This window comes from Gigantopelta aegis, unplaced genomic scaffold, assembly GCF_016097555.1.
Source record: "Gigantopelta aegis isolate Gae_Host unplaced genomic scaffold, Gae_host_genome ctg1830_pilon_pilon, whole genome shotgun sequence".
Lineage (NCBI taxonomy): Eukaryota > Metazoa > Mollusca > Gastropoda > Neomphalida > Peltospiridae > Gigantopelta > Gigantopelta aegis.
Genome location: NW_024532795.1, coordinates 5233 through 26309, shown reverse-complemented (window position 1 = coordinate 26309; position 21077 = coordinate 5233). Strand labels below are relative to the sequence as shown.

The 21077-nt window shown below is 32.6% G+C and overlaps 1 protein-coding gene across 1 annotated transcript; it reads right to left on the bottom strand.

The window, feature by feature from the left end:
- Window positions 1-147: 147 nt before the first annotated feature.
- Window positions 148-3327, bottom strand: LOC121391180 (adenylosuccinate lyase-like). Its single transcript, XM_041522889.1, is given in 14 exon segments — window positions 148-234; window positions 286-462; window positions 512-601; window positions 1156-1278; window positions 1280-1407; window positions 1457-1526; window positions 1580-1670; window positions 1722-1768; window positions 1845-2016; window positions 2077-2156; window positions 2841-2885; window positions 2939-3142; window positions 3216-3272; window positions 3274-3327. Coding segments are annotated over 14 exon segments (1392 nt in total). The 5' UTR covers window positions 3295-3327.
- Between the last annotated feature and the right edge of the window lie 17750 nt (window positions 3328-21077).

The following is a 21077-nucleotide window of genomic DNA, read 5'->3' as shown; positions in this document are numbered from 1 at the left end:
AAAATCAGAGAAAGAGAGAATGGCGCTTCAACGTGAGCTGTAGGACACGCCAGGAGACTCTCCGTAAATTATTAGTTATTTTGCGCATGCTCGGTGAAGTTATTAACGTCAATATTAGGTAATCAATTTAATATTAAAATTAAAATCTCAAATTTCTAATTTAGCTTCAATTTGTAACATGTCCTTGTAGCAATCCAAAACTGGTTGTACTTCTTTACTTAAAAAATCTTCAACCTTCAAGAAATAATTCAACCAAATTAATTAATTAAAATTATTAATTATTACTTGTTGTGGGGCACGCCCAATAAAAGACGTTGGATTTAATAGAACATCAAGTTTGTCATGAATAGGAGAGAAATATGATGACATTTTAATACGTTCTACAAGATCATTTTCTCTTCCATGTTCTTTAACTTCGGCTCCTGCTTCTTGTGAGAGAACACGTATATGTTCATGACATTCCTGAATGATGTGGATAAAATATAATTATAATTGTAGTCTAAAATTAAACCTGTCTATCAGCACCAAATTTGACCATTTCCATAATAATATTTTCAGATGCCATAAAAGGTAATTCTTGTGATATGTGTCTCTCAATAACCTGGACATAAAATGGACACATAGACCGTCATAATGGGATACATGTTAGACACATAGTGGGCACATAAATGGACATATAATGGAACATATAATGGACACATAATAATGGGACATACAATGACGCTAACATGGACATAGTGGGCACATAATGGACATATGGACATATATACATATAATGGACACATAGTGGGCACATAATGGACATATAATGAACATACAATATAATACAATGGACATATAATGGACACATAGTGGGCACATAATGGACATATAATGAACACATACAATGGGACGGACATAACATAGACATATACACATGGACATATAATGGACACATAGTGAGGGCACATAATGGACATATAATAAACATACAATGGACGCATAATAGACATACAATGGACATATAATGGACACATAGTGAGCACATAATGGACTAATTGGACATAAGTCATAATGGCAGTAATTGCATAATGGACAACACAACAAACATATAATTGTCACAGAATGAACACAAAATAAAGGCTGTTCTCATTATTTGTAGGTGGAGTTTTCTACCTTAGGATAAACCACTAGTCCTTCACAAATATTTTGCAAAGTAATAAGTAAAGAATCTGCTGTTAAAAAGCCCTCAGCTAATGTAATCCTCCTGTTAGCACTGTCATCTAGCACTGTCATCTAGCGACCGTTCTAACCACTGAACTGCTAATGTGTATTGAGTATTAGCTACAAGAGACATCAAATGACGAGCTAAACTACAACACCTTTCACTTCTCATGGGATTACGTTTATAAGGCATAGCACTGGAACCTACAGATATACTACAATGCATACACTAGTGTTGTATATCACTACTAACCTATCTGATCTTTTTCAAATGGTTCTTCAATTTCTTTTTGATTCGCTAACAATCTAATATCAGTACAAATCTAATATTATAATACTTTATAATAATGTATCTGATTAATATGAACTTATTTACTTTATGTATAGAGGCAGCCAGTCCACCTAGAGCAGTCAAAACATCGAGGTCTTGTTTCCTACTGTATGTTTGCCCAGTAATTATAAAACAACTAAAAACAAACAAGTCTGTCAAACTATTTTGGGAAAAATATAAAATTTACTTTTGGAAATCAGCCATTTGAGTCACTTTCTGATCCAATTGTTCAACCTACAATGTCATAAAGTTGCATACAGACAGACAGTTATTGTACGGGAATTTTATAATTAAATAATTTAAGTTCCACCTTAGAATGATCACCGTTAAAGAGAGTTAAAAAACTAGCTTGTGTCCCTGTTGTCCCTTTGACTCCACGAAACCGAAGATCTCCTCTAGTACGTTGAAGATTACGGATATCCATAAGTAAATCATTGGCCCATAAACAAGCTCTCTTTCCAACGGTAGTTAATTGTGCTGGTCTGTTTGGGGAGAGATGGGGGAGTGATATAGTTAGTGCGTGTATTATGTATGATACTTACTGGAAAATGTGTGAAACCAAGTGTAGCAGTAACTTGTAGTCATTAGCAAATTTACCTATTCTGGCAATGCATCTTGCCAACTAGAACACCACAGATTGGAAAAGATAGTTTACTCACAATCACCAAGATACCTCATATTGACATGTGGTATGAAATTTAATTAACAAGTGGGCGGATGTAACAAAACTAAAATTGAAACGTAAAATGACAATGCTAGAACCATAGAAATGAAGTCAGGCTTTGGTATAACAAATTCAAATTCAATTTGCTTAACAATAAGATGACTTGTGCAATGTAAATAAGTATTATAACATACTATCATTACCAACTATTAATTATATTAGAATTGTTATGTAATAACAATTTATAATAGGATCACACTGTACTGTCTTGATAAAAGATAGAAATTAAGTACTTCATAGTTTTTGTAGTAAAGCAAGTCTTGGTCTACTTAACAAAGCAGTAAACTGATAGCATGAATTTGATAGTCATGCAGAACTAACTGCTCAAGGAATCCGTGCTATCATGAGTTAATGGACAAATGAATTAATGGATACACAGGTTAATGGACAGATGAATTAATGGATACATTAGTTAATGGACAGATGAATTAATGGGATACATTAGTTAATGGACAAATGAATTAATTGATACATTATTAGTTAATGGACAGATGAATTAATTGATATACAAATTAATAAACACAGATGATAGACAGATATAGATGGTATGATTAAAGGACATAATAATATTAAGTTTATTACCTTTGGTAAAAGAATGTCCAAGGCATCTCTAATAACAATTATATCCTAAATAATAGGGGCAATACTTCCATATATGGTATACATTATCTAGTACTAACAGTATTATCTCCAACATAACAAGATGTTGCTCCTAAATGTATAATGGCTGCTGCTCGTGGACAACAAGCTGCATATGTGTGCACATGTGCCATTACATCGTGACGTCGCTTTCTTTCTTCTTCCTCGGCTCGAGAAAAATCAATGTTATCAATATTTTTTGCCATCTCTTCCAACTGCTCATCTGTAATATCTAATCCCAATTCCTATTGGAAAGTAGCATTTTATGTACACAGCTGATAAAATTTAATGTAGAGTGTGGGTGGTGTTTCAACTCACCTTTTCTGCTTTTGCTAAGAAATACCACAATTTTCTCCACGTGCTGAATTTTCTTGCGTTCAGAAAAATTATGTCTCATTTCTACACTAGCATAACGACTGGATAAAGGACTTCTCCATAATGAAAATGGATCGTCACTTGCAATGTCTTCATTTGAGGTCGCCATTTTGTATTCCGGTGACGTCGCGTTACGCATTAATTATTATTCTTTTGTAATGAGGTCTAGTCTAGCTAATATAAATGATAATAAAACTATTTACAACAATCATTACTTTCATGGCTAGCATCAGACAAGAAGACACAGTATGAAGCAGATCTACAACACAACTATTTGCTTAGCAGTTCTCTCTGTCATCATCATCAAGTTAGGTTAGTTTGATGCAGTTCTTATGCAGCAAAACTTGACTATTTATTTATTCCCATCAGTCAATGCCAGTAGTTGTAGTCGCTCTCTTCCATCTTACAATGAAGCCACCTTCACTGGTGATGTATTTACTGGTGGTATACAACTACTTATTCCTTCATGGACCTTCTCTTGTAATGGAACTATTGATCAATGGTATGCTCATGTTACTGGTAACACAACCATTGCTAACAGCATTGAGTTTCAAGTGTTTAAACCAGACTCTGTCAAAGACAATATCTATCATGTTGTCTATGGAAACTCATACAGAGGAGATGGCCCAGATGATAACAGAATAAATGTTACTGTTGACAATGTCAGGAATATATTCCTTCCCATAAGAGCTGGTTATATAGTTGGAGTATATATTAGACCAGATATAGTAAACCAGTTACATTTATTATATGAAGATACAGGAGATGTAGACATTTATTACTGGGAGAATGTAACAAAACGAGACTGTGACTTATCATTGTGTAATGCAAAGATCATGAAAGGAATAAATCCATTAATTGGTTGGATATTTAGTAAGTTTTATTACTCATTATAATTAAATTATATTTTGTTATTTTTGGCTATCGCAGGAGATGCTAGTGAAACTCTATTACTACAATATGAATCTATTCTGGCAGCTGTAAAACAGGCTAATCCTAACTATTGTACTGAAGCACAAGTATCAGAGTGTATACTACCTACAACAACTACAGAATCTTCTTCCTTTACTTCTGTTTCCTCAACAACCTCCTCTATGTCTGGAACCTTTTCTACTCACATACAAATTACCTCACCGCACACAACACACCATTCTACAGCTGCAGGTAATTATGACCAAATTTCTAATTCTATCAACACTATAATATTACCTTGTGAGCATAACTTAGTTACAGATCATTACAAAAGTACAAATGTAATTTACTCTGATTCCCTGCCACATGCCAGTGGTCGTTACCTAACCAACTCTACAGTCTTCCTTTCATAGATACTATAAACATATTATTAACTTTACTACTAGTTATATTTAGCAAGAGTATCACTTTTATACAGCTGTTTCTTTATCTAGTTACAAATTCCTGGCTAAAAAGTTCCACTGAAACCATTATGACTCCTTCCACAACCCCTACCACTTCTAGTCAACAGGTGTCTCAACTTCAATTAATACTAATATCAGCTGTAATTGTTCTTTTCATATTGTCACTTTTTCTTGCCGTCATCTTAAGTGTCCTACTATTATTGAGATGTTCACGTAGACTTGGTCACAAGAAAACGTCCAATATCAAACAAAGTCAGTAGTTATTTGTTATTTAAATTAACAAATAAAATAATATTAATAACAGTTTTAAAAAGCAAATAGAATTATAATTTGAAGTGACTGATCAGAAACAGACCTAATTATGTAATGCATGCAAGTTCATCTAGTTCAGTGGGACAAAATGTGATAAATCAGTAGGAGGACTAGTTGTACACATAAACATGATCATTTACAACCTCTATATCCCACTTCTGTAAATGTCATCTCCCAAAATGACAATTTACAAAACCTCAATGTTGTAAGATGTCTTTTTACCCAAAACTGATATCAACTCTCAAAAAGGTTACCATAATTCTCAAAATATCATTGTAACTTACTACATGTATGTGCAATGAATAGCAATATCACCACTTTGATATCCCATATATTACTCCTACTCATACCATAACTAGATCGACATGTGTCTACTGGAGTCAATCCATGCTATCGTATGCACACTGTACTTAATATGGACACAATACCAGAAGATTCTAACAGAATATATTATGAACCCATTGATGCTCAGAAGAAATATATAATGAAGTCAAAGATATTGATAAAATACAGGAAGTACAGGACTATTGCGAGCCTGAGCCTTTTGTGTTAAAGCATTGAAGTATTGTCATACTTATGACAATGTTGACGATCACAATAATGATCATATCTATAACAGTATTGATAATCAATCTTATAATAATATGCCAAATCAAAATATTTATCATTTAGTCATATTTATGAAGATACTGATATTCTGTAAATTAGAACAGCTGCAAGTGTGTATATATATTATTTGTTAAATTATCTCTTTCAATCCATTTATGTACATGTTTTTGTAAGATTTTTAAAAAGAAAATCTAAATTAATTTTTATAATAATAATTGACCTATGGTATTCTTGGGTATGTGTACACATATATAATGTAGACAAATTGTTCGGTACATCCTCTCCTTTCAAGGTGATTTTGTCAGTGTCTAAAGATCAAAGAATTGAAAAAAAAAACAACAGTTCAAAGGTTAATTAAGATAAACTTCACAGAAAAACACATTTCTGTAAACATATATTTAATATTTCTATCATGCAAGGACAGCTTTATTAAAGAATTTATAATGGCATTGTTTTATTTGCTGACTATAAAAACCTTATACTTATAACTTATTACTGGAATGTGCTAAAATAAACTCAAAATGGTATGATCCTTCTCTTATCTCAGGGGAGTTTGTACTGAAAGTATACATTGAAAACATTCGTTCATAAGGGTGATCTAATGTCAAACATGTTTGTAATGTTTAAGTCTATTATACGTCTCAATACTACTGGTTGTGAATGTACTTTTGTCTGTCTTCTTCAATGGATTGGATGGACAGGAGCTATCGACATGCAGAATACATCCTTTTATATCATCTCACATCTGGAAAAGCGCTTGTATAACATTCTATATTGATTTGAACAATCCTTTCACTTGTATGGCATTATAACAAAATGGAGATTATGCTACAAAAGTAGCCAAGGTGCAATTTCAGACACTATTAAAATAGGTGTCTATGAACCAGACAGTGATGGTAACACATTTACCAAGAAAGGATCAACTCTATTTTTTTACAACTTCAAAACAGTGATTGTCTCAACATTACTGCTGATCCCAGCTGGTAGTTCAAAGTGGATATGTATTAGCATTTTATGCTACATTGGCATACTATAAAGTTCTTTGATGATACAGAGAATGGATATTTATATAAATCTGTTGCCTTTCCTAACTCTATTTTCAAAAGGGGTTCTTATCAAAACCAGCCAACCTTTGTGCTCAGCTTTCAAGCGTATATAGAAACAATAGAACCACCAGTTCAACCATCAATAACAACTATTACTACTTCAACTAACACTTATTCTATAGAATCCCTTAATTCAGTCTCATACTACAAATATCCTGGAAACATCTTATCTCTTCAGTTCCTCAATTCCTCCCACGTCTACCCCATTCCAGTACCTAACAATGACTCTGGTATTCCACCTCCAGATCTGGCTTCAAATGAATGTTTTATTGGTGTAAATGAAGCATTTGCACATCATTTCAAAAATCTGCAGCGCTATTTTTTGAATCATCTGCTTCCATCTCAATGCAATGGCATTGTTGAAAGGTGGGAATATTGCTACAGATATGTAGAGAGACCGACCTTCGTCTCTATATTGGTGTCTGGAGATTGTCTTCAGATGGCAATACATACATTAAACAAGGTGATACTGAGGTAATTGTAACAACAAAGAAAGTCCACCATTCTGATCCTCTTGTATGTGATGTGAGTCTATTGACATTCCTTATCAAATAAGAAAGGTGATGTAATTGGTTTCAATAGCTCTGATATGTTCATGGCATTTTCTTATGAGAACATCATTACTATGAAAAGAACAACAGATGCCAATAATCATTCTATAATACCTCTTATTAGAGCCATTATAGGTAAGTATACTGTTAAGTAGTACACTTGTATTATAATCAATATTTTAGCTGAGCAGTCAGTGTCCACAATAAACCATCTCTTCACACACCTACACACCATTATCTTCGATGATTTTTCCAACACTACATCACTTACTCCAACTTTTAGACAACAATCAGTTGGAGTTAGTGTTGGTAGTATTCTGACCTTCATAGTATTCGTTTACTAATAATTATAATTCAAGTATGTGTACTATAATTTGGAAGAGAAATCAACAATATCGTAGAATACGGCTGCATTTAAGAGGTAAATAAAAGCATTTTTTCTATTCTATTCTAAATTTATGTAGATGATATGACTTATAATGCACAGTATATACCATCTGATTGTACAGAAGGTTAGTAATGTCACATGACTATAACTAATGATCACATGATTGATTCTTAGTGTAGTTATCATTCATAACAAGAGGGGCAGTCCATAAATATTAATAAAAATCAATCTTATTCAAAATATGTACCATCAGATTTAGGTGAACTACCATCCTCTCCTTCATTACCTATTGATCCTCGAGCACTAGACCATACTTATGAAAGCATTTAAATTATATTATAATCATAAATGTATTATTATGCAATATGTATTGTGTAAAATACCACATAAATTTATATTGAATATATGATGACATCATTTGTCATAGGTTCATTGTCCATGCAATGTCATCTATTACTGGCTCTGTACAGCTGCTTTGTTGAATGAATGGTTTCCGCCATTAGCTATAGCATGCAACTCTTGTCTTGAACATATACATATACTGTATAGTACTATATCAGTAAATATGTACATACTGATCAATGGAAAAGATCATGTGATGACCACCATTGAATGAATGGTTTCCACTATCATACAGGACAGTATATACTATATCAATTGTGTAAACATAGTGGTCAATGAAAAGGTCATGTGATGACCACCTAGACAGCAAAATAACAAAGGAAACTGCATTAGTTAACTGACTCCACAATATTCTGGCAGAATTAGCTGTCAGAATGAGTTTAGTCAATACTATTTATCCTACAGGCACTGTCCTACCACAGGATCTTAAACCAACTAACTATTACTCAGCTACTGGTATTAGTAGTGAGCCAAGATATCATCTCTCTACTGTTAATATCATCTTAATTGTTGGAGGATGTATTGCTTTGTTGCTAGTAGTCTCTAGTCTAATAGTGTTGGGATTCTTTGTGGGTATCGTAATGGAAGATGAAGGGCTAACAAGAATAACAGAAGGTAGAGTATGATTGGGAAGTGGAATCCATTAACTCTTCTATTCACTATTATTAGTAGAGCTTCCTAATGCAGCTGTTGCCAATATTACTGGACAAGATAAAAACATCATAGTAGTATATGTTGTATAATGAGATTTATGACATCAGAGAGCCTAGAGGTAGTAGTGTTGTGAGTGAAGAGATTACTTTATAAATAGCACACATATCCTACTATATAATATCTCTTTACTCATTGTAAGTGATTATAGATGGCCATAAATGCAAGTTAACAATGCAGTCAAATGTTGCATATGAGAAACTATCAAATAAAGGAAACTGTTTTGATCACACTTATGAGAGTATTCCATGAAACTGTTCATAGTCAAACCTAATTATTATTCATAGTCAGTAATAAATAAAAAACTAATAAAACTATTAATTATTATTAATTAGCATAGTAAGGGGTGGAGCTTCAATAATGCCATTAACACTCTACTTGTTCGATCCAATGCGCTCAATTATTAAGCCATGAAGATCTACCGTTATTTTTTATTTCAATACTTTTCTTTTAGGTTTCTCTGCTATCTCTCCTACTACTGGTCATGTAAGCTAAAATTACTCTTTGTTAGCATATAGATGTCTCTCTCGCTACAGATCTATCATAGCAGACACCTTTCTCTCTAAGCTCTCATCTCGTCATTTACACGAGAGTGCTGTCAATCCTCTGTGTATGGAATATACATACTTTACCCTCATCATTGCTATAGCAACTACGATTGTACACTTGCAGTTTAAATGGGAAACAAACAGGAATCATAACGAAGGGTGGAGTTTCATCTGTGGGCCAAAACTCAAGGAGAGTCTGTATGGATAGCTGTAGGGTTTTCAGATGATGGTAGAATGGTAAGTTCATCCATCCTTTATTTATTGGTCTATCCAATATACAGTATGCCATTAAACCTATATCCAGTAATGTTATATAATACATTCAACTCACACTGTAGTAATAATGACCTCAAATTGTTGGTGATAATTATCTACTGTCTTTCACTATGCTGGCAGTGATGTAGTGACATGTTGGTATCATCCCAACAAAAGGATCCATTCAGTATATATAATGCATGGAACACTGATATAGGACATAGCTGTCAATGGGAAGATGAAGACCAAGTAAGAAGGAACAGAACAATGTTGTGTGTGTGTGTGTTGTGAGAGAGAGAGAGAGAGTAATAGCATTACAATTTCCTCCTTAGTAATTATCCAAACCTTATGTTTGTTGTTTTATATGATATGATCTCTTCCATAGAATATGATCCAGTTACATTATGGTAACTATAAGCAACGGAATCTTTTCTTGCAAGTGAGTCAATTACTGGTACTATATTATGTACTACAAACAATTAAATGTTAAGAAGTTGTTCCTCTTTTGTTGGATTATGTAAATGCCAGTAATATTTTCAGACTGGAATGTTTACAATAGAACATTTTTTACTGTTGTGTGGTATCGTGGTATTCATCTCACTCTCACTCTCTCCACGCTCTCTCTCTCTCTCTCTCTCTCTCCTCGCACTCTCTCTCTCTCTCTTCTCTCTCTTACCCCCTCCTCTCTCTCTCTTCTCTCTTCTCTCTCTCTCCTCTCTCTCTCTCTCTCGCTCTCTCTCTCTCTCTCTCTCTTCTCTATCTCTCTCTCTCTCTCTCTCTCTCTCTCTCCTCTCTCTCTCTCTCTCTCTCTCTCTCTTCTCTCTCTCTCTCTCTCTCTCTCTCTCTCTCTCTCTCTCAATATTCATATGTTCTTTTTCTTCTAGTTTTTCGTAAACACATATTACCCCTAAATCACTCTAAACATGAATAAACCATTAAATGAGAGCTGGTATGTCTTGTTAGCATGGGGACAGCTGGACACCTCATCTGGTCAGTCTAATATTATATACTGTAACATATAAATTAACATAATATAAATTAACATAATATATATATTGATAATTTGAAATTGTTTATATTAGTTACTTTTCATTTATTTTATTGATCATATAGAAAGTAATCCTTCCATGTATAAACATGCCATTGGAATTCACTACATCTTGTGCTTGTAAGATCAGTGACTGCTTCAACAATGTCTGTGTATTGATCAAAATTAGATATTTATTAACTCAAATTACATGGTAGGCATCCTTTTTAATTCTTGTATCATACTGTTGATTTTAAAAAATGTTGTTAACATCATTCTTCTCTCTCATCTCTCTTTTCTCTTAGCTGCATTAATGATCATTGTCTTCGTGTTATTGCTACCATTAGCAGCTGTATTAGCACGATATTATAAAAGTCATATTCCCTACTGAATGGTTCAAAGTAGGCCACACCCTCTATTATGTTAATGATAACAACAAAATGTTCCATAGGGTCACATGATATTGATGATGATGGCGTGGTTCTGTATGCTGATGGCCTTAGGCTTTATACTAGGACACACTGGAGGAAAGTTCTCTGTGGTAAGATTAATGGATACTTAATTAGATTTTATATTAGATGTTTAACCATTATTAATTAACCATAATAACCATTTAATTAACAATTAATAATTAACCATTTATAATAGCATTATTTTATTAATTAAAGGGTCTTCACCCAATTATTGGCATCATTACAATAGGAGCTGGTGTATTTCAAGTAAGAAAATGTCTATAGTGTATTCTAACAATTTGGTACCAATATAACAGCTACATTATAATAGTAACTAGTTAAGATTATTTTATTAAATAGTAATAATTGCTTTATTCAGACCTCATCCTGATCACTCTTTAATGTAAGTAATATTGTGTCTATTATTAAAAGAGAATCTGCTGTAATGATGTTTGCTTGTTTAGTCGGAGAATGTTTGAAATATATCATCGTATCAATGCTATCTGTATCATTCTGCTTGGATGTGAGTTATTAATTGTTTATAAATTAATGCCTTTAATTTTAATATTGTTTTATCTAGATGTTTCCTTTTCCTGGGTATTTGGTTACTCCATCATTCACATAAAGTTGCTTTAGTATGGATGGTAGGGTTATTATGTATGTCCATTTTATGTAATCTCTTCTTTGGACTGGCTCTGAAGTACAAATAGAATAAAATCATGTCGAGGTGAGTGTACTACACTTGAAAAAGTAAATGATCTCATTTATAGTGGGTGGTCCATCTTCTGTTAAGTATCATAAAGTTGGACAACCAGTATCTAATGATACTGAATCTGAAGATGAAGTATATGTCAAAGATGATTCTAAATCTGATTACTCTCTTTATTTCAGAGAGAAGGTAAACTATCTACAACTTACTACACACTTGCTGTTACTCACAGTACTCTTTTACTCTTTTTTTCATTTATAGGTGACATTGTTAGTATTGTATTTATTCTTCAGAGCTTTACAATGACTGGATTGATATCTGCTTTTGCATTTTATGAAGCACCTAACAGACATTAAATTATTAATTTATTTTAATATGAAAAAAATCAATAAAACAGTCCATCACAACATATTTAACACATGACTACATGACAATGTATAATATTAGGATATATTTATATAAATGATGGGATTGTCAAATGTTACTATATAAAGTTAATACCATTGTATCTTGTTTATGTTATAAATTCCTATATTACATCATTATAATTTACTAGGATTCTCTTAGAATAAGGTAAAACAATGTTCTCTCTACTCCATTTTGTCTACCTATGTCTTGTCTACTTACTATATTGTTGTTCATCAGGTTAGTAGTCTAACTTAAGAGATACTGACATAGACAACACTTTATATTATCTCTCCATAGTTACTGTTTCAAGCTCAATGTAGTGAAGGGTTTCCTACTCAATCATTCATAAATGAAATATAGATGTGCCACTGAAAGAGAAGGTCTTTCAGCTGTTTTTTTTTCTATTGATTTTTACTTGTGAGGCTGAAATATCTAAAGTTTTTTTAAATTGCTGCCCTTGAAAATTATAATATGTCTACACCACAAACACTAGAATATCCATTAATGGAAACATGGAGACAAAATAATACTGGACTTTATAACAGAGTAAATCATATTGGTTCTGTAGAAGGAGAAGTGACATCACTAAATTCCTCAATATATCATATAACTCCTAATCAAACTGTTGCACTATTACCTGGTGATATATTTGGAATGAGAATTATCCCTAGTAGTGGTAATCCTCGTACAAGATGTTTACCTTTTTTTATTGATCAAGCTCAAATGCTCCTGAATATTTGAACGAGAAATAGCTGCTAGTACTATGTTAATTGATATATTTGTTAATCCTAGTGACAGAAGAATCAATACTTCCTCTTGTTACTGTTGAAATTAGTAAGTTATATTTTTACAAAGTTATAATAAGTTATTAATATAATTTTATAGTTATATCATCCTCCTCTACATCAACAATAGCTTCATATACCATCAACTACAACTACTGATATTGAACCTTCTCCATCATCTTCTAATACCATTGTTAATACACCATCAGTCTCTGTGTCATCTCAAGATATCTCTACAACAATAACATCTAGTTTAACTATTTTAGTAATGACTGGTAAACCCATCACATCAATGTCATCCATACCTACCATGTCTGTCTCTTCCTCTCAAAATATTATACCATCATATCAATGTCATCCACAGCTATCATGTCTGTGTCATACTTCTCAAAATATCTCTCCTTCTGTCATTATAACACAAACATTTACCAGTACATTACTATCAATGAGTGACAGTAAGTAAACTTAGTATTAAAACTCATTGTTTTTATTAGCTATGTCAGAGTTGTGTTCAAATCAAACTTAATATATTTGTTAAAATGAACAATTATATTACAATCTCATATCTCTATAGAAATATTCACTACGTCTTCTATTCCAACAATCCTACAGTACTTGATAACACGTCATTAATTCTTGTACTATACATTGGTCTACCTCTTGTTTTGCTAGTAGTTCTACTAACTATTATATTAGTAGTAGTTAGTACTGTATTTATAATAGTTATAATAAGATATAGAAACAATATAATGGTTAGTTATTAATAGTAACTTTATACTAAATGATATTACTACTGAAATAGTTCCAATAATGTTGAGGAGGAATATGATGATATTCTTACATATAGTACATCAACTCATTCAGTAAGTCTTCTATGACATCATTGTTATATAAAACTATTTTTTTACAGACTGTAGCAGTGAAGAGTGATCCACTTACTACCCCCTCCATAAAACTGATGATGATATTACTGAGTCCACAACATATCAAATAAAGAAATAGTTACCATTATGTTGAGGAGGAATATGATGATTTTGAACTAGTTGAAAGTAGTACCAACACACCTAATATTGCATATATACAATTAACAGTAGTTGATGATGATGACTATATTTAATTAGTGACATTATATGTTTTCTGATATAATAGTGAGAAATATTCCCTCTGTCCTTGTATGATAAGTAATTAATAAATTAATAATATCAGATGGATCATATTATTAACCCTCTGACAATCGTGAAGATTGAGGGACTGAACTATCTCAGTTTAGAATGATCAGTCATATACAAATCATACTGTATTTAATTTCTGTCTCTTTTTCTTATACACATTTAGACTGAAGTTCAAACTTTGAAGGAATTAGACTGGCTCTTGAAGTACAAAAGAATAAAATCATGTCGAGGTGAGAGTACTACACTTGACAAGTAAATGATCTCATTTATAGTGGGTGGTCCATCTTTTGTTAAGTATCATAAAGTGGACACCAGTATCTAATGATACTGAATCTGAAGATGAAGTATATGTCAAGATGATTCTAAATCTGATTACTCTCTTTATTTCAGAGAGAAGGTAAACTATCTACAACTTACTACAACTTGTTGTTACTCACAGTACTCTTTTACTCTTTTTTTTTTCATTTTAATAGGTGACATTGTTAGTATTTATTCTTCAGAGCTTTACAATGACTGGATGATACTGCTTTGTATTTTATGAAGCACCTAACAGACATTAAATTTATTATTTTTTTAATATGAAAAAATTGATGAGACAGTCCATCACCACATAACTAAAGACACGACTACATGACTATCTATAATTGTTAGGTGGTGAAATTATCAAGTGTTACTTTGTAAGGCCTAACTTCCTTTTTAACTTACTAGGATTCTCTTAGAATAAAGAAAACAATGTTCTCTCTACTCCATTTTGTCTACCTATGTCTTGTCTACTTACTATATTGTTCATCAGGTTAGTTTCTAACTTAAGAGATACTGACATAGACAACACTTTATATTTGTCCATAGTTACTGTTCAAGCTCAATGTAGTGAAGGGTTTCCTACTCAATCATTCATAAATGATAATATAGATGGTGCTACCATGAAAGAGCTGGTTTTCTGTTGTTTGTTTTTTCTATGAATTTTACTTGTGAGACTGAAATATCTAAAGTTATAATTGCTGCCCGTGAAGAGACAACTTTAGTACAATTACGATACTATCCATTAATGGAAATATGGAGAAAAAATAGCAATAATGTTTATAACAGAATAAATCATATTGGTTCTTTAATAAGAGAAGTGACATCATTAGGTTCCTCATTATATCAATATGTTCCCACTCGACCTATCACAGTATTACCTGGTGATATATTAGGAATGAGAATTATCCCTAACAGTGGTAATCTACGTACAAGATTATTGCCTTTATTTATTGATCAAGGCTCAAATGCTCCTGAATATTATGAACAAAAATAACTGCTAATGACATACTAACTAATTTTCCTGTTAATTCCAATGACAGAAAGAATCAATACTTTCCTCTTGTTACTGTTGAAATTAGTAAGTTATATTTTTACAAGTTATAATAAGTTATTAATATACTTTTATAGTTATATCATCATCCTCTACATCAACAATAGTCTTCATATCATCAACTACAAACTACTGATAGTGAACCTTCTCCATCGTCTTCTAATACCATTGTTAATACATCATCTGTCTCTGTTTTATCTGAAGATATCACACATGTCTCTTCCTCTCAAAATATCTCTACCATCATATCGATGTCATCCACAGCTATCATCTGTGGTCATCTTCTCAAAATGATCTCTCCTTCTGTCATTAACACAAACATTTACCAGTACATTACTATCAATGAGTAACAGTAAGTAACTTAGTATTAAAACTCATTGTTTTATTAATTATGTCAGAGTTGTGTTCAAATCAACTTAATATATTTGTTAAAAATTAATTGATAACAATGATATTACAATCTCATATTCTACTATAAAAATATTCACTACGTCTTCTACTCCAATAATTCCTACAGTACTTGATAACACATCATTAATTCTTGTACTATACATGGTCTACCTCTTGTTGTGCTAGTAGTTTCTACTAACTATTATATTAGTAGTAGTTAGTACTGTATTTATAATAGTTATAATAAGATATAGAAAAACAATATAATGGTTAGTTATTAATAGTACTTTATACTAAATGATATTACAACTGAAATAGTTACCAATAATGTTGAGGAGGAATATGATGATATTCTCACACATAGTACATCACCTCATTCAGTAAGTCTTCTATGACATCATGTTATATAAAACTATTTTCTTTACAGACTGTAGCAGTGAAGAGTGATCCACCTACTGCAGTAAATCCTTCCTATATTACCTCCCCCATTAAAACTGATGATGATAATACTGAGTATGAGAATGAAGAGAACATCAAGTCACATTAGTTGAACTAGTACCAACACAAGATAATATTGCATATGAACAATTATCAGTAGTTAATGACAATGATTATATGTAATTAATGTTATCTAAAGTAACGATATAGTAGTGAGAAATATCCCCTCTTTTTTTAGTAATTAAAAATTAACAGTAATAATAATTAATCATTAATTTTTATTAGCAATAATTACTATTGGAGACGGTCGTGTTTTTAACCCTCTGATAATCGTGGAAGATTGAGGGCTGAACTATCTTGGTTCAGAATGGTCATCATATACAAATTATACTGTATTTAATTCTGTCTCTTATATTTAGACTGAAGCTCAAACTTTGAAGGAGTTAGAGAGTCTACTTGAGAGACATTTTTCACCAGATTGTTCTAATGAAGAACGACTTGATATTAGTAAGGCCTTGTACATATTGTGATCATATTTCTCTCTAACTTACTTGTAGATAAAATGTGGATGCATTCAGTAAACAAGAAGATGTATGGCAATATTGTGTTTATTTTTCTAAACATTCTACCAATCAGTACACATTAATGTATGCTCTACATGTTATGGAGGTAAGTCTACATGTCTTCTTTAATGTCATTTGATTCTTCTCTCTCTCTCTCTCTCTCTCTCTCTCTCTCTTTCTCTCTCTCTTCCTCTCTCTCCTCTCTCTCTCTCTCTCTCTCTCTCTCTCTTTCACTCACTAGACTATTATTGTCTACAGGTGGTCATTATTTTCACTTACTCACAAACTTGAGCTACGACAATTTTTAATTGATTTTCTAATACAGAATTTCTCTACTTTGTTGCCATTTATACGTAACAAAGTTATACATGTGGTTGTTCTGATTGGACGAACAGATTGGGCCTCATCATTATCCTGACTTTATTAATCATATAATACAAGTAGGTGGAGCTTAATAACTACATACTAATCTGAGTTATCAATGTATTTGATCTTATTTTTAGCTTACAACTCAAAATAGTACATGTTACTTGGACTTTTGTTGTTAAAGACAACCTCTGAAGAATTAGCCACACCAAAATGGCTCTAATCTTATCTACTCGTCGAGATGAACTCCTCTCTCTAATGATGGAACAGTCTCCTATTATTTGAACACTCTTGTACAAATTTTAGACACTGCTATTAAGCCACATTCCTCACCTAGCTCAATAAAAGCATCCCCTCTCTCATCTGCTTATTCATTGGAACTAGCTCCAGAAATCTGTGAACAAGTCTACATTGTCTTAATCATCTCTTCAGTTGGATTCCTCTTTCTACTGTATTACACCTGCTATTCTTGAAACCATATTTCGTTATGCTTGTTTGGGTTGCTATAGCAATGAAGTTGCTTCAGATTATTACAATGAGTTAGGATCGTTAGCTATGGACTGTGTCAATGAGTTACTAGTCAAGAATTGTATCCCAAGAGAATTTGATGTGTTTTTTGATGAAATTATTTGATCAGTCGTTCACTCTCTTGCAAAAGTTGACTAGAACTGATAGTATTGGTAGAAAAAGAACGTTTTATTACGACTTGATGAAAGGTTATTATGTCATGTGCACTGTGAGTTATATGTTTATCTCTTGTAGGTATCTTGCTAAATGTGCAGATTTTTTCTATTGGTTGTCTCTTCTCATCTCAAACGAGTTGAATTTAATCCACACTTTCCAGTACTTGAGTTCTTAGCTCTGTTTTATCGTTATACATTGTATGCAACCAGAGGTTGATAGTTTTTGTGTGTGTCTGGATACATGGGGAGCATTTTTGGACCATTTGATAATGATGGCTGAAGACAATGGAAAACTGATCTCTCTCCTCACTCAAGTAAACATTACGAAGGTACATCTGATATGTTTCTGGGTTGTGAATCTCTTTTTCTCCCTCCCTCCCCCTCCTTCCTCTCTCTCTCTCTCTAGGTATAAAGATATTCTTGTAGGCATGACTAGTAGCGTTTTAGAGAAAATCCAACTACATTTTAATATGGATGAGTTGAGAGAAGTTGATGATGATACCATTGATGATGTAAGACTACATGACAATCATGTGACTATCATGTGACCATGCTATTTACAGAATGAAACCGAATGGCACAAGCTTTCTTCGGAAATCGTTTAGAATTTGTAGGGAAAGTAGCAGAAACTATTTCCAACAGAATCATTTCAAATGATTGTGAGTCCAGTCACATGACTATCATGTGATATAATTACATGTCTCTAGGTTCCTCTCTTAAACCAGTATTCTCAAGTTTATCTCAGTCTCTCACAGCTAATCTCACATCGAGGAAAAAGTAAGTAATCCTATCTAACTATCAAAGGACTAAATCCTGAGATAATAACTTTGTAATTATATGGACCATTTATTATCACCATTGTCTTGCTTCCAGTATTATTATATTTTATAGATCGTGTTTTAATAGTCTCTCAAGAGACACAATGTGAGTTTTACATGCTACATTAAAGGACCTCACTTCAGTTCTTCAAGCTTGGGTCGTTTAGCGGAACATTTTTCATGTGATCACTTTACTGAGAGACTGTCTGAAGCTCAACAACTTATGAATCAGTATGTTAGGATATTATTAGGATACTGTCAGGATATTGTTGAGTCTTTTTTGATTCATTTAGGTTTTATTATGATAGCACGATTCAGTTTCTGAAACCTTCTCTTTAACATTGATACTCCCAGTTCCTTTAGTATTGGAACATGATTTTATTGAATTGTGAGACAGAAATAGTATTAAATGATACTGTCTTGTTCTCTGTAGACATGCTCAAGCATTAGTACACTCCAAGCCTATCAGCATTGGCTATCAAAGTTCTATCTGGCAATATTGAGACAAGAAAAGCGCTATGATGTCTTCCAGTATCTTCTCTCGGCATTTGTATGAAGTCTCTGTTCCTGTTATTTCTCATGAAGTACCCGAAAAAGATTGCTTTAGCCGCTTGTCGTCTTCTTATCTCACTGGCATTTACAATACGACCTCATTTCCTGTCTCAACTTCCTCTCATTCGTGATCTCCTCCTTCGTGCCTCTCGAGGTCAACTCCATCAACTACCATATAAGGTCAACACCATGATACATGAAGCATGGTTGGTATGCTGATTCTCCCTTGGCCCAATGTAACTGATGAAGATCAGGTGAAGAAGGAGCCATATATTAAGTACTAGTTATTATATTAGTTTTCTTTTAGAACGGGAAGTACGTTATAGAGATTTGTGTGAAGTAATATCAGGTGCTACAATGAGGTTCCAACAGTATCTCAGTACACCAGGATGGAACCAAAATCCTCAATATTTTCAAGAAGGTTTTGGTATGATGTTTTCATAATCAACTGTTGTTGTGTTTTTTTTGCAGCTAAACCTGAAGCAAAACGTACTCTTTCTCTACTTCAAGAGGTGATTGTGTCTGTCAGTTATGAGAGGAAACGATCAAAAAACATTCTTTATCGTAGCATCAGTACATTTGTAGAGAACATCACACCACTCTTTCACATCTATCTAAATGAACCTGGTAAATGAATGAATAGTTATATAATCTTATCAGATAGGATAGTTGTTGTATGAACAGACATTATAATATCCTGTGAATTCTACTTGACTATTTCTTTCTTCTAAAGATGTTTGGAGTGTTTAATGGGTTTCTTTTACACTCTATTTCATGGACTGTTAGCTCAGTGGGTCCAGCCACTTACAGAACGTACAACACAGACATTTATGACATTTACTCACAAAGTAATAGATATAATAAATATAATATCAGTATTGTCTCAATATCTAGAGAACACCTAGAACAATCGATGTTAGAAGAGGATAGTGTTGGTAATGAGAGAGTTATTGAAAAGTAAAGTTTCAAATGATGAATTATTTAAATGTTTTTTTAAAAATCAATTTCACAGATTTCTGAACTTGTTACGTTTACTAGTCCAAAATTACAGTGTCAATGAGAAGGCATTTCTTCCTAATATTATTACTTTTGCAATGAAACAAATTTATCCTATTGTAGCTACTGTAAGTATCACAACAATATAATTATAGAATATATTACTGGCTCTATTTGTTCTGTAGATAGAGAATTGCCAGAAGTCAAATTAGCTCTTTATGATCTGTTGTATCAGCTCTTGCTGAATAATTGGAGGTTATTATGAAATATTTATTATTATTATTTATTATTATTATATGTAGATATTTCTTTCCTAGTAATGTATCTATTAATACAGACAAAGATAGTGATTGATAAAGATCTAACATTGCACCACAAGGAGGACTTCTCTGCAAAATGGAGGTGCTAATAAATGACACAGGACTGCTCCATTTAATTTGATTAATATGTTTAGGCATTTGGTCAGTCGTTTCTTCAATCTGATATTAACATTTTCAGACAAAAATTTGGAGGCTCTCGAAAATCTTAATGAAAAACACAAGCTATTTTCCAAGGTAGTTTAATTCTCACTATATTGAATAAATTCTCTCTCTGTTATCTAATCTATCTATCTATCTACTATTACTTCCGCTGCAATATGTGTGACCCTTTCTTCATCTTCTCATGCAAGTTCTCACTCGTCAATCACACGATCTTCTACAAGAAGACATTACTCATTGTATTTTCAAAATGGCTGAAGTTGATTTTATTGCCTTCCATACTGACTTTTTATCAAAGTTCTTGGGGAATGTAGAAGGCATTACACATGAGCAACAATTCACTCCTTGTTGAAAA